At 47.9% G+C, this 15,741-nt stretch overlaps 1 protein-coding gene across 1 annotated transcript in view; it reads left to right on the top strand.

Annotated features, from left to right (window-relative positions):
* The first annotated feature begins 233 nt into the window (after positions 1 to 233).
* The window catches only part of arrb1 (arrestin, beta 1), a 47,041-nt gene continuing 31,533 nt past the window's right edge, over positions 234 to 15,741 (top strand). Inside the window, exon 1 of the mRNA XM_074640866.1 lies at positions 234 to 533. Within this exon, the coding sequence (XP_074496967.1) occupies positions 514 to 533 (20 nt within the window). The 5' untranslated portion in view covers positions 234 to 513. The remainder of the gene's footprint in view (positions 534 to 15,741) is intronic.

The following is a 15,741-nucleotide window of genomic DNA, read 5'->3' as shown; positions in this document are numbered from 1 at the left end:
GAAGGACGGACGGAGGGACGGACGGAGGGACGGACGGAGGGACGGACGGACGGAGGTCAGAGTCCAGCTGCTGGCGTGACGTTAACGTCATCGACCGGAATAACATCCTCTGTCCTCTGGCTGTTTTAACACATCATACTGCTAATGAGAGGGGGGGGGGGAGGAAGAGGAGGAGAGAGAGGAAGAGGAGGAGAGAGAGAGGAAGAGAGAGAGGATGAGGAGGAAAGAGAGAGAGGAAGAGGAGAGAGAGAGAGGAAGAGGGGGAGTTAAAGAGGAGGAGGAGCAGAGGGGAGGTTTCACTGGTTTGTTCAGTTGCAGCTCAGATGGAGGTTTTTCCTCCTGCTGAGGAGAATCTGACGGCATGACGACGACTTCCTGAGAGAGAGAGAGAGAGAGAGAGAGAGAGAGACATCCTCCCCTCAGTTTCCACGGTGACGGCATCCCTCCTCCTCCTCCTCCTCCTCCATCATCTCTCCGTCCGGCTGCTGTCGGCTCGCCAGCGTCGTCGTCAGGATGGGAGATAAAGGAACCAGGTAGGGCTGGATGTGTGTGTGTGTGTGTGTGTGTGTGTGTGTGTGTGTGTGTGTGTGTCTGCGGTTCCTCAGAGAACCTCTAAATACCAGGATGTGTTCTGTGCGTTCCGGTCGGAGAACCACGCACACACACCGTGGTGTTGTTGTAACGTTACATAACGTTCTGTCAGAACCTCGGTGACGTCCGTGTGAGCAGCTCACCGACGTTCTCTAAACGACGGTTCTCTTTTCAGGCCTTTATTTTGATAGTGCAGACAGACAGGAAACATGCAGGCACAGAGTGGTGTAATCTATTACTGTAATTACTCTTTAAGAAAGTAATCACATTACTAATTACACATCCAGACAAGAAACCAGTTCTACTCTCACGATCACGTCTTCTGGATTTAATGGAATTATGAATCGGTATGGAAGTTAAAAAATAACGTAGAAATACAACTGAGAGTCCTGATCCTGGTCCTGGTCCTGGTCCTGGTCCTGATGCCGGTCCCGGTCCCGGTCCTGGTCTCTATTGAAACTCTCTGGAGTTTAGTGTCTCTGAACTGAGTTTAGCATAAATGTGGTAAAACTGGATGTTTTTCTATTTTCTGAAGTTTTATTAGAATAGTTTTTGTGTTTTTGTGTTTTTGTGTTTTTGTGTCTCGTGTTAAAAACAGTTCTGTCAAAGTTGACGTGATAATAACGCAAATTTTAACGCCACTAATTTCTTTAACGCATTAATGCGATCTGTCGGAGGTTTCAGCGAACTCAAAGCCAGAGTGAAGATCCTGGTATCATAGTAAACTATAGAACCTGATGGATCCATCGGTACCAACCAGGTCAGACTGGCTGGTCATGAAGAGGTTAAATAACGCTCCAAACTGTCATGTCCATCTTCAGAGGGTCCTTTGACCTCAACATACATTTACATAAAGAAGCATATTTATCCTCCCATGTTGATAAGAGGATTAAATACTGGACTAATCTCCCTTTAAGGTTCATTTAGAACAGATCAATACATGTGAGATTAAATATTGTAATCCTTTAACAGCCCTAGTTAGAAACCATCGTGTTAAATTGGTCACGCAGACGGAGTCGTGAGGCTCGGATGTGTTTCAGTCTTTGTTTACTTCTCTTTTTTGATTTTGTTTTTGGGGCATTTGTTCATCTTCATAAGACAGAATCCAACCTGGAGGACGCTGTAACCACTCAGCTGACCAGGTGCTCCAGTCAGGATCTATTAGTAGATTCAGACTCCAGCGGAGGCTGGGAAGGATTGTTTCAGACTCTGTGATCCAAACATTATAATAGAATAGAATAACTCCACTGAACATTCACTAGATATTCTCAGAGCTAAACTAACTCTTCTGCAGTGTGGAGTGAGCAGCATGCACGTGAGAGGTGGAGAGAGAGAGAGAGAGAAGGAGCGCGGTGTGTGAGTGAAGGCAGGCAGAGGAGCAGAGGAGCAGAGACTCCGGTCCTGGAGACCAAAGCTACGGTCTCCTCCGCGTCCTCCGACCGCGGCCAACACTGTTTAACAGCTTCACCAGATACAACCAAGAGGTTTTGGTGCTTCACTGGAGTTTGTGTTGGAGTCTGAGTCTGAACAGCGGAGACACACGAGAGACCATGAGACACACGAGAGACCATGAGACACACGAGAGACCATGAGACACACGAGAGACCATGAGACACACGAGAGACCATGAGACACACGAGAGACCATGAGACACACGAGAGACCACGAGACACACGAGAGACCAGGAGACACACGAGAGACCATGAGACACGAGAGACCATGAGACACGAGAGACCACGAGACACACGAGAGACCAGGAGACACACGAGAGACCATGAGACACACGAGAGACCAGGAGACACACGAGAGACCATGAGACACACGAGAGACCACGAGACACACGAGAGACCATGAGACACACGAGAGACCATGAGACACACGAGAGACCACGAGACACACGAGAGACCACGAGACACACGAGAGACCATGAGACACGAGAGACCACGAGACACACGAGAGACCACGAGACACACGAGAGACCAGGAGACACACGAGAGACCATGAGACACACGAGAGACCACGAGACACACGAGAGACCACGAGACACACGAGAGACCACGAGACACACGAGAGACCACGAGACACACGAGAGACCACGAGACACACGAGAGACCACGAGACACACGAGAGACCACGAGACACACGAGAGACCACGAGACACACGAGAGACCACGAGACACACGAGAGACCACGAGACACACGAGAGACCACGAGACACACGAGAGACCATGAGACACCGACCAGCAAGGATTTATACCTGAACAAGTTACTAACAGAACCTTTAAAACTGAGCTGCTAAACCTCTGACAGGTCGTTAAGGTGTTAATGCATTAAAGAAATTAGTGACGTTGAATGTAATTTGCGTTATCACGTTAACTTTGACAGCTCTAGTTTTTATTTGTTATTTTTATTTATATTCACGGGTCACGTGACTAAAGAGATCTGACGATATTAACGACTCACTAACGATACGACACGTTCACTGTCAGTCTGTAGCGTCCGTCGTCCGACTATCTGTTGATAACACGACGCTGATCTGCCACGATGAACTGATGGGTTTTATTTCTCTAAAAAACAAAAACAACGCTGAGGACGTGATGTAACCGGCGTGTGTCCGACCACCGTGCAACACCGTGCAACACCGTGCAACACCGTGCAACACCGTGCAACACAGCGCAACGCCGCGCAACACCGCGCAACGCCGCGCAACACCGCGCAACACCGCGCAACGCAGCGCAACACCGCGCAACACCGTGCAACACTGTGCAACGCCGTGTAACACCGACTACCGCGGCCTGCTGGTCGGTTCTTCTAGAGCTCCTGAACACAGTAACATGATGAAGTGATGAAGTGGAGGCGGACGGCTGCAGGGTGTCTGACCTGATGTCACCAGAGACAGACCTGCAACAACAACAACAGTGTTTTAATAGAACTGTTCTGTGGACTGTGGTTCCTAAAGCAGAGGTTGTTGAGGTTGTTGAGGTTGTTGTGGTTGTTGTGGTTGTTGAGGTTCCAAACAGAACCGAGCTCCAGAACATTCCTCCTGAGTGTTTGCAGGCTGAATGATCGGAGTGCGTGGCGTCAGGAGAATATTAATGAGCTCAGTGATCTGTCAGACATACAGAGCAGCTGAACCTCAGGCAGACCTGCTCACACCAAACCTCATTCAGAACACCCACAATTCTTCACCACGATGATGATGATGAGGAGGAGGAACGTTGACACGGCAACGCTTCAACCAAACCTTCTGTCATCAGAGCCTGGACGACCTCTGATCCCTCTAACGGAGAGAGGACAGGAAGTAGATGTAGCGAGAGCGGACGTTCATCAGACGACTCTCCTCATGTTCTCTGATCAGATTCTAATGACTCGAAACAAGATGAACATTTAACTCACACTTTCTTCTTCTCACAATCATGAGAGTTGTGTTTTTTAGGAAAAGACAAACTTCTTCTGCACCTTTGTAACGGCTCCGTTTGTCCACATGGAAATGTTATAAGACCTTTTTAATAAAGTTACCTTTTTCTTCCACAAATTTAATTTAAGAGACAAAACAAACTGCAGACCTTTTATCCACTGTGAATATTCATCTAATAAACGCCTCAAAATACTTCAATAAGTCTTTTTGTAAATATTCTAGAATCGTCTGAATACTTTTATCCAATAATATCAAAGAATAAAAAACAAAAGAAGCGAGACAATCTTTTCTTCTTTGTTGTTCGTCTGCAGCTTAAAGCTCGAAATGTTAAAGATGTCGTGGTGTTGAGGTGTGATGTTGTGGTGTTCAGGTGTGATGCGGTGATGTCGTGGTGTTGAGGTGTGATGCGGTGATGTCGTGGTGTTGAGGTGTGATGCGGTGATGTCGTGGTGTTGAGGTGTGATGTCGTGGTGTTCAGGTGTGATGTGGTGATGTCGTGGTGTTGCGGTGTGATGCGGTGATGTCATGGTGTTGAGGTGTGATCTGGTGATGTCGTGGTGTTGAGGTGTGATGTGGTGATGTTGTGATGTCGTGGTGTTGAGGTGTGATGTGGTGATGTCGTGGTGTTGAGGTGTGATGTGGTGATGTTGTGATGTCGTGGTGTTCAGGTGTGATGTGGTGATGTCGTGGTGTTGAGGTGTGATGTGATGTCGTGGTGTTGAGGTGTGATGCGGTGATGTCGTGGTGTTGAGGTGTGATCTGGTGATGTCGTGGTGTTGAGGTGTGATGTGGTGATGTCGTGGTGTTGAGGTGTGATGTGATGTCGTGGTGTTGAGGTGTGATGTGGTGTTGAGGTGTGATGCGGTGGTGTTGAGGTGTGATGCGGTGATGTCGTGGTGTTGAGGTGTGATGCGGTGATGTCGTGGTGTTGAGGTGTGATGTTGTGGTGTTCAGGTGTGATGCGGTGATGTCGTGGTGTTGAGGTGTGATGCGGTGATGTCGTGGTGTTGAGGTGTGATGTCGTGGTGTTCAGGTGTGATGTGGTGATGTCGTGGTGTTGCGGTGTGATGCGGTGATGTCATGGTGTTGAGGTGTGATCTGGTGATGTCGTGGTGTTGAGGTGTGATGTGGTGATGTTGTGATGTCGTGGTGTTGAGGTGTGATGTGGTGATGTCGTGGTGTTGAGGTGTGATGTGGTGATGTTGTGATGTCGTGGTGTTCAGGTGTGATGTGGTGATGTCGTGGTGTTGAGGTGTGATGCGGTGATGTCGTGGTGTTGAGGTGTGATCTGGTGATGTCGTGGTGTTGAGGTGTGATGTGGTGATGTCGTGGTGTTGAGGTGTGATGTGATGTCGTGGTGTTCAGGTGTGATGTGGTGATGTCGTGGTGTTGAGGTGTGATGTGGTGGTGTTCAGGTGTGATGTGGTGATGTCATGGTGTTGAGGTGTGATGTGGTGATGTCGTGGTGTTGAGGTGTGATGTGATGTCGTGGTGTTCAGGTGTGATGTGGTGATGTCATGGTGTTGAGGTGTGATGTGGTGATGTCGTGGTGTTGAGGTGTGATGTTGTGATGTCGTGGTGTTCAGGTGTGATGTGGTGATGTCGTGGTGTTCAGGTGTGATGTGGTGATGTCGTGGTGTTCAGGTGTGATGTGGTGATGTCGTGGTGTTGAGGTGTGATGTGGTGTTGAGGTGTGATGCGGTGATGTCGTGGTGTTGAGGTGTGATGCGGTGATGTTGTGGTGTTGAGGTGTGATGCGGTGATGTTGTGGTGTTGAGGTGTGATGCGGTGATGTTGTGGTGTGGAGGTGTGATGCGGTGATGTTGTGGTGTGGAGGTGTGATGCGGTGATGTCGTGGTGTTGAGGTGTGATGCGGTGATGTCGTGGTGTTGAGGTGTGATGCGGTGATGTTGTGGTGTGGAGGTGTGATGCAGTGATGTTGTGGTGTTGAGGTGTGATGCGGTGATGTTGTGGTGTGGAGGTGTGATGCGGTGATGTTGTGGTGTTGAGGTGTGATGCAGTGATGTTGTGGTGTTGAGGTGTGATGTGGTGATGTCGTGGTGTTGAGGTGTGATGTGGTGTTGAGGTGTGATGCGGTGGTGTTGAGGTGTGATGTCGTGGTGTTGAGGTGTGATGCGGTGATGTCGTGGTGTTGAGGTGTGATGCGGTGATGTCGTGGTGTTGAGGTGTGATGCGGTGATGTTGTGGTGTTGAAGTGTGATGCGGTGATGTTGTGGTGTGGAGGTGTGATGCGGTGATGTTGTGGTGTTGAGGTGTGATGCGGTGATGTTGTGGTGTTGAGGTGTGATGCGGTGATGTTGTGGTGTTGAGGTGTGATGCGGTGATGTTGTGGTGTGGAGGTGTGATGCGGTGATGTTGTGGTGTGGAGGTGTGATGCGGTGATGTTGTGGTGTTGAGGTGTGATGCGGTGATGTCGTGGTGTTGAGGTGTGATGCGGTGATGTTGTGGTGTGGAGGTGTGATGCAGTGATGTTGTGGTGTTGAGGTGTGATGCGGTGATGTTGTGGTGTGGAGGTGTGATGCGGTGATGTTGTGGTGTTGAGGTGTGATTCAGTGATGTTGTGGTGTTGAGGTGTGATGTGGTGATGTCGTGGTGTTGAGGTGTGATGTGGTGTTGAGGTGTGATGCGGTGGTGTTGAGGTGTGATGCGGTGATGTCGTGGTGTTGAGGTGTGATGCGGTGATGTCGTGGTGTTGAGGTGTGATGCGGTGATGTCGTGGTGTTGAGGTGTGATGCGGTGATGTCGTGGTGTTGAGGTGTGATGCGGTGATGTCGTGGTGTTGAGGTGTGATGCGGTGATGTTGTGGTGTTGAAGTGTGATGCGGTGATGTTGTGGTGTGGAGGTGTGATGCGGTGATGTTGTGGTGTGGAGGTGTGATGCGGTGATGTTGTGGTGTTGAGGTGTGATGCGGTGATGTTGTGGTGTTGAGGTGTGATGCGGTGATGTTGTGGTGTTGAGGTGTGATGCGGTGATGTTGTGGTGTGGAGGTGTGATGCGGTGATGTTGTGGTGTGGAGATGTGATGCGGTGATGTGGAGGTGTGATGCGGTGATGTGGAGGTGTGATGCGGTGATGTTGTGGTGTTGAGGTGTGATGCGGTGATGTTGTGGTGTTGAGGTGTGATGCGGTGATGTTGTGGTGTTGAGGTGTGATGCGGTGATGTTGTGGTGTGGAGGTGTGATGCGGTGATGTTGTGGTGTGGAGGTGTGATGCGGTGATGTTGTGGTGTTGAGGTGTGATGCGGTGATGTTGTGGTGTGGAGGTGTGATGCGGTGATGTTGTGGTGTTGAGGTGTGATGCGGTGATGTGGAGGTGTGATGCGGTGATGTTGTGGTGTGGAGGTGTGATGCGGTGATGTTGTGGTGTGGAGGTGTGATGCGGTGATGTTGTGGTGTGGAGGTGTGATGCGGTGATGTTGTGGTGTTGAGGTGTGATGCGGTGATGTTGTGGTGTGGAGGTGTGATGCGGTGATGTTGTGGTGTGGAGGTGTGATGCGGTGATGTTGTGGTGTGGAGGTGTGATGCGGTGATGTTGTGGTGTGGAGGTGTGATGCGGTGATGTTGTGGTGTTGAGGTGTGATGCGGTGATGTTGTGGTGTGGAGGTGTGATGCGGTGATGTTGTGGTGTTGAGGTGTGATGCGGTGATGTGGAGGTGTGATGCGGTGGTGTGGAGGTGTGATGCGGTGATGTTGTGGTGTTGAGGTGTGATGCGGTGATGTGGAGGTGTGATGCGGTGATGTTGTGGTGTGGAGGTGTGATGCGGTGATGTTGTGGTGTTGAGGTGTGATGCGGTGATGTGGAGGTGTGATGCGGTGATGTTGTGGTGTTGAGGTGTGATGCGGTGATGTTGTGGTGTGGAGGTGTGATGCGGTGATGTTGTGGTGTTGAGGTGTGATGCGGTGATGTTGTGGTGTGGAGGTGTGATGCGGTGATGTTGTGGTGTGGAGGTGTGATGCGGTGATGTTGTGGTGTGGAGGTGTGATGCGGTGATGTTGTGGTGTGGAGGTGTGATGCGGTGATGTTGTGGTGTGGAGGTGTGATGCGGTGATGTTGTGGTGTGGAGGTGTGATGCGGTGATGTTGTGGTGTGGAGGTGTGATGCGGTGATGTTGTGGTGTGGAGGTGTGAATGGTTTTCAGTGTGTCGGGGGAGTCTTCAGTCAGATATTGATCAGTCAGTTAGTGTTCGTCTCCTTCAGCGTCCTGATCGATCAGAAGAGAGACGGTTGATTCAGTCCAACAGAAACATTCTCTGATCAACAACAACGTAAAAACCATAAAAACCATAAAAACCAAAACTACCTTAAAATACACAACTGATGAAAAGTTAATAATCAGCTGATCAATAAACAGAAACATACATTAATATTAATAAAGAGTTGAGTAATGACATCAAGATAACGCTGGCCTGGGAGGAAGAGGCTCTAGACTCACTGTTCCACCGGTAGCACTGGACCTACCAACGGTCTCAGTCGGTCACAGCACATGATCTTTAGTTCCAGCATGGTATTAATCAATGACCTAGCATGCTAATCAATAGTTGTCTTAATTTACATAACCCAGGGAAACATTGACAATGCCTCCAAACTTGATATTTGCAAAATATTTGACTGTGAATATTAAGTTTCTGTGCCACAAACAGTGATTAACAAAATAGGTCATCTTCTATAACATCAAAAGAAAACAGAACAAACATGTTGTTAAAGCATGACGACAGAAAGTGTGTTTAAACTGAACTTCAATTAACTGAACTTGCAGTGTGTGATGCGCGTGAGGTGATGATACAGGAGACGTTACAGGAGACGTTACAGGAGACGTTAGAGGAGACATTAGAGGAGATGTTAGAGGAGATGTTAGAGGAGACATTAGAGGAGAGGTTAGAGGAGACATTAGAGGAGAGGTTAGAGGAGACGTTAGAGGAGACGTTGAGGAGACGTTACAGGAGACGTTAGAGGAGACATTAGAGGAGAGGTTAGAGGAGACGTTAGAGGAGACGTTGAGGAGACGTTAGAGGAGACATTAGAGGAGAGGTTAGAGGAGACGTTAGAGGAGACGTTAGAGGAGACATTAGAGGAGATGTTAGAGGAGACGTTAGAGGAGACGTTAGAGGAGACGTTAGAGGAGACATTAGAGGAGATGTTAGAGGAGACGTTGAGGAGACGTTGAGGAGACATTAGAGGAGATGTTAGAGGAGACGTTGAGGAGACATTAGAGGAGATGTTAGAGGAGACGTTAGAGGAGATGTTAGAGGAGACATTAGAGGAGATGTTAGAGGAGACGTTGAGGAGACATTAGAGGAGATGTTAGAGGAGACGTTGAGGAGACATTAGAGGAGATGTTAGAGGAGACGTTGAGGAGACATTAGAGGAGATGTTAGAGGAGACGTTAGAGGAGATGTTAGAGGAGACGTTAGAGGAGATGTTAGAGGAGACGTTAGAGGAGATGTTAGAGGAGACGTTAGAGGAGACGTTAGAGGAGACGTTAGAGGAGACGTTAGAGGAGACGTTAGAGGAGATGTTAGAGGAGATGTTAGAGGAGACATTAGAGGAGATGTTAGAGGAGACGTTAGAGGAGATGTTAGAGGAGACGTTAGAGGAGATGTTAGAGGAGATGTTAGAGGAGACGTTAGAGGAGACGTTAGAGGAGATGTTAGAGGAGACGTTAGAGGAGACGTTAGAGGAGACGTTAGAGGAGATGTTAGAGGAGACGTTAGAGGAGATGTTAGAGGAGACGTTAGAGGAGATGTTAGAGGAGACGTTAGAGGAGATGTTAGAGGAGACGTTAGAGGAGATGTTAGAGGAGACGTTAGAGGAGATGTTAGAGGAGACGTTAGAGGAGATGTTAGAGGAGACGTTAGAGGAGATGTTAGAGGAGACGTTAGAGGAGATGTTAGAGGAGACGTTAGAGGAGATGTTAGAGGAGACGTTAGAGGAGATGTTAGAGGAGACGTTAGAGGAGATGTTAGAGGAGACGTTAGAGGAGACGTTAGAGGAGACGTTAGAGGAGATGTTAGAGGAGATGTTAGAGGAGACGTTAGAGGAGATGTTAGAGGAGACGTTAGAGGAGAGGTTAGAGGAGACGTTAGAGGAGATGTTAGAGGAGACGTTAGAGGAGATGTTAGAGGAGACATTAGAGGAGAGGTTAGAGGAGACATTAGAGGAGATGTTAGAGGAGACGTTAGAGGAGAGGTTAGAGGAGACGTTAGAGGAGATGTTAGAGGAGACGTTAGAGGAGATGTTAGAGGAGACGTTAGAGGAGATGTTAGAGGAGACATTAGAGGAGATGTTAGAGGAGATGTTAGAGGAGACATTAGAGGAGAGGTTAGAGGAGACATTAGAGGAGAGGTTAGAGGAGATGTTGAGGAGACATTAGAGGAGATGTTAGAGGAGACATTAGAGGAGAGGTTAGAGGAGACATTAGAGGAGACATTAGAGGAGAGGTTAGAGGAGACATTAGAGGAGAGGTTAGAGGAGACATTAGAGGAGAGGTTAGAGGAGATGTTGAGGAGACATTAGAGGAGATGTTAGAGGAGACGTTAGAGGAGATGTTAGAGGAGACATTAGAGGAGAGGTTAGAGGAGATGTTGAGGAGACGTTAGAGGAGACATTAGAGGAGACGTTAGAGGAGATGTTAGAGGAGACATTAGAGGAGACGTTAGAGGAGACGTTAGAGGAGACATTAGAGGAGAGGTTAGAGGAGATGTTAGAGGAGACATTAGAGGAGAGGTTAGAGGAGATGTTAGAGGAGACATTAGAGGAGATGTTAGAGGAGACATTAGAGGAGACGTTAGAGGAGACGTTAGAGGAGATGTTAGAGGAGACATTAGAGGAGATGTTAGAGGAGACGTTGAGGAGACGTTAGAGGAGAGGTTAGAGGAGACATTAGAGGAGATGTTAGAGGAGATGTTAGAGGAGACATTAGAGGAGAGGTTAGAGGAGATGTTAGAGGAGACATTAGAGGAGATGTTAGAGGAGATGTTAGAGGAGACATTAGAGGAGACGTTAGAGGAGATGTTAGAGGAGACATTAGAGGAGAGGTTAGAGGAGATGTTAGAGGAGACATTAGAGGAGACGTTAGAGGAGATGTTAGAGGAGACATTAGAGGAGAGGTTAGAGGAGATGTTAGAGGAGACGTTAGAGGAGATGTTAGAGGAGACATTAGAGGAGAGGTTAGAGGAGATGTTAGAGGAGACATTAGAGGAGATGTTAGAGGAGACATTAGAGGAGACGTTGAGGAGACGTTAGAGGAGAGGTTAGAGGAGACATTAGAGGAGATGTTAGAGGAGACATTAGAGGAGACGTTAGAGGAGACGTTAGAGGAGATGTTAGAGGAGACATTAGAGGAGATGTTAGAGGAGACGTTGAGGAGACATTAGAGGAGATGTTAGAGGAGACGTTGAGGAGACATTAGAGGAGACGTTAGAGGAGACATTAGAGGAGACGTTAGAGGAGATGTTAGAGGAGACATTAGAGGAGATGTTAGAGGAGACATTAGAGGAGACGTTAGAGGAGACGTTAGAGGAGACATTAGAGGAGATGTTAGAGGAGACGTTGAGGAGACGTTGAGGAGACGTTAGAGGAGAGGTTAGAAGAGATGTTAGAGGAGACGTTGAGGAGACGTTAGAGGAGAGGTTAGAGGAGACATTAGAGGAGATGTTAGAGGAGACGTTGAGGAGACGTTAGAGGAGAGGTTAGAGGAGACGTTAGAAGAGATGTTAGAGGAGACGTTGAGGAGACGTTAGAGGAGACGTTAGAGGAGACATTAGAGGAGATGTTAGAGGAGACGTTGAGGAGACGTTAGAGGAGAGGTTAGAGGAGACGTTAGAAGAGATGTTAGAGGAGACATTAGAGGAGATGTTAGAGGAGACGTTGAGGAGACGTTAGAGGAGAGGTTAGAGGAGACGTTAGAAGAGACGTTAGAGGAGAGGTTAGAGGAGACATTAGAGGAGAGGTTAGAGGAGACGTTAGAGGAGACGTTGAGGAGACGTTAGAGGAGAGGTTAGAGGAGACGTTAGAAGAGATGTTAGAGGAGACATTAGAGGAGATGTTAGAGGAGACGTTGAGGAGACGTTAGAGGAGAGGTTAGAGGAGACGTTAGAGGAGATGTTAGAGGAGACATTAGAGGAGAGGTTAGAGGAGACATTAGAGGAGAGGTTAGAGGAGACATTAGAGGAGACGTTGAGGAGACGTTAGAGGAGAGGTTAGAGGAGACATTAGAGACATTAGAGGAGAGGTTAGAGGAGACATTAGAGGAGAGGTTAGAGGAGACATTAGAGGAGAGGTTAGAGGAGACATTAGAGGAGAGGTTAGAGGAGACGTTAGAGGAGACGTTAGAGGAGACATTAGAGGAGAGGTTAGAGGAGACATTAGAGGAGAGGTTAGAGGAGACGTTAGAGGAGAGGTTAGAGGAGACATTAGAGGAGAGGTTAGAGGAGACATTAGAGGAGAGGTTAGAGGAGACATTAGAGGAGAGGTTAGAGGAGATGTTAGAGGAGACGTTGAGGAGACGTTAGAGGAGACATTAGAGGAGAGGTTAGAGGAGACGTTGAGGAGACGTTGAGGAGACATTAGAGGAGATGTTAGAGGAGACATTAGAGGAGAGGTTAGAGGAGACGTTAGAGGAGACGTTAGAGGAGACATTAGAGGAGAGGTTAGAGGAGACATTAGAGGAGAGGTTAGAGGAGACGTTAGAGGAGACGTTAGAGGAGACATTAGAGGAGAGGTTAGAGGAGACATTAGAGGAGAGGTTAGAGGAGACGTTAGAGGAGAGGTTAGAGGAGACATTAGAGGAGAGGTTAGAGGAGACATTAGAGGAGAGGTTAGAGGAGACATTAGAGGAGAGGTTAGAGGAGATGTTAGAGGAGACGTTGAGGAGACGTTAGAGGAGACATTAGAGGAGAGGTTAGAGGAGACGTTGAGGAGACGTTGAGGAGACATTAGAGGAGATGTTAGAGGAGACGTTGAGGAGACATTAGAGGAGATGTTAGAGGAGACGTTGAGGAGACATTAGAGGAGATGTTAGAGGAGACGTTAGAGGAGATGTTAGAGGAGACATTAGAGGAGATGTTAGAGGAGACGTTGAGGAGACATTAGAGGAGATGTTAGAGGAGACGTTGAGGAGACATTAGAGGAGATGTTAGAGGAGACGTTGAGGAGACATTAGAGGAGATGTTAGAGGAGACGTTAGAGGAGATGTTAGAGGAGACGTTAGAGGAGATGTTAGAGGAGACGTTAGAGGAGATGTTAGAGGAGACGTTAGAGGAGATGTTAGAGGAGACGTTAGAGGAGACGTTAGAGGAGACGTTAGAGGAGATGTTAGAGGAGATGTTAGAGGAGACGTTAGAGGAGACGTTAGAGGAGATGTTAGAGGAGATGTTAGAGGAGATGTTAGAGGAGACATTAGAGGAGATGTTAGAGGAGATGTTAGAGGAGATGTTAGAGGAGACGTTAGAGGAGACGTTAGAGGAGACATTAGAGGAGATGTTAGAGGAGACGTTGAGGAGACGTTAGAGGAGAGGTTAGAGGAGACGTTAGAAGAGATGTTAGAGGAGACATTAGAGGAGATGTTAGAGGAGACGTTGAGGAGACGTTAGAGGAGAGGTTAGAGGAGACGTTAGAAGAGACGTTAGAGGAGAGGTTAGAGGAGACATTAGAGGAGAGGTTAGAGGAGACGTTAGAGGAGACGTTGAGGAGACGTTAGAGGAGAGGTTAGAGGAGACGTTAGAAGAGATGTTAGAGGAGACATTAGAGGAGATGTTAGAGGAGACGTTGAGGAGACGTTAGAGGAGAGGTTAGAGGAGACGTTAGAGGAGATGTTAGAGGAGACATTAGAGGAGAGGTTAGAGGAGACATTAGAGGAGAGGTTAGAGGAGACATTAGAGGAGACGTTGAGGAGACGTTAGAGGAGAGGTTAGAGGAGACATTAGAGGAGAGGTTAGAGGAGACATTAGAGGAGAGGTTAGAGGAGACATTAGAGGAGAGGTTAGAGGAGACATTAGAGGAGAGGTTAGAGGAGACGTTAGAGGAGACGTTAGAGGAGACATTAGAGGAGACATTAGAGGAGAGGTTAGAGGAGACATTAGAGGAGAGGTTAGAGGAGACATTAGAGGAGAGGTTAGAGGAGACATTAGAGGAGAGGTTAGAGGAGATGTTAGAGGAGACGTTGAGGAGACGTTAGAGGAGACATTAGAGGAGAGGTTAGAGGAGACGTTGAGGAGACGTTGAGGAGACATTAGAGGAGATGTTAGAGGAGACGTTGAGGAGACATTAGAGGAGATGTTAGAGGAGACGTTAGAGGAGATGTTAGAGGAGACATTAGAGGAGATGTTAGAGGAGACGTTGAGGAGACATTAGAGGAGATGTTAGAGGAGACGTTGAGGAGACATTAGAGGAGATGTTAGAGGAGACGTTAGAGGAGATGTTAGAGGAGACGTTAGAGGAGATGTTAGAGGAGACGTTAGAGGAGATGTTAGAGGAGACGTTAGAGGAGATGTTAGAGGAGACGTTAGAGGAGACGTTAGAGGAGATGTTAGAGGAGACGTTAGAGGAGACGTTAGAGGAGACGTTAGAGGAGATGTTAGAGGAGATGTTAGAGGAGATGTTAGAGGAGACATTAGAGGAGATGTTAGAGGAGATGTTAGAGGAGATGTTAGAGGAGACGTTAGAGGAGATGTTAGAGGAGACGTTAGAGGAGATGTTAGAGGAGACGTTAGAGGAGAGGTTAGAGGAGATGTTAGAGGAGATGTTAGAGACGTTAGAGGAGATGTTAGAGGAGACGTTAGAGGAGATGTTAGAGGAGACGTTAGAGGAGACGTTAGAGGAGATGTTAGAGGAGACGTTAGAGGAGATGTTAGAGGAGACATTAGAGGAGACGTTAGAGGAGATGTTAGAGGAGACGTTAGAGGAGATGTTAGAGGAGACGTTAGAGGAGATGTTAGAGGAGACGTTAGAGGAGATGTTAGAGGAGACGTTAGAGGAGATGTTAGAGGAGACGTTAGAGGAGATGTTAGAGGAGACGTTAGAGGAGATGTTAGAGGAGACGTTAGAGGAGACGTTAGAGGAGACGTTAGAGGAGACGTTAGAGGAGATGTTAGAGGAGACGTTAGAGGAGACGTTAGAGGAGATGTTAGAGGAGATGTTAGAGGAGATGTTAGAGGAGACGTTAGAGGAGATGTTAGAGGAGACGTTAGAGGAGAGGTTAGAGGAGACGTTAGAGGAGATGTTAGAGGAGACGTTAGAGGAGATGTTAGAGGAGACGTTAGAGGAGATGTTAGAGGAGACATTAGAGGAGATGTTAGAGGAGACGTTAGAGGAGATGTTAGAGGAGACATTAGAGGAGAGGTTAGAGGAGACATTAGAGGAGACATTAGAGGAGAGGTTAGAGGAGACATTAGAGGAGAGGTTAGAGGAGACGTTAGAGGAGATGTTGAGGAGACGTTAGAGGAGACATTAGAGGAGAGGTTAGAGGAGATGTTAGAGGAGACGTTAGAGGAGACGTTAGAGGAGATGTTGAGGAGACGTTAGAGGAGACATTAGAGGAGAGGTTAGAGGAGACGTTAGAGGAGATGTTAGAGGAGACGTTAGAGGAGACGTTGAGGAGACGTTAGAGGAGACATTAGAGGAGAGGTTAGAGGAGACGTTAGAGGAGACGTTAGAGGAGATGTTAGAGGAGACGTTAGAGGAGATGTTAGAGGAGACGTTGAGGAGACGTTAGAG

Source organism: Sebastes fasciatus, chromosome 7 (genome assembly GCF_043250625.1).
Source record: "Sebastes fasciatus isolate fSebFas1 chromosome 7, fSebFas1.pri, whole genome shotgun sequence".
NCBI lineage: Eukaryota > Metazoa > Chordata > Actinopteri > Perciformes > Sebastidae > Sebastes > Sebastes fasciatus.
This window is presented reverse-complemented; position numbering and strand designations above follow the sequence as displayed.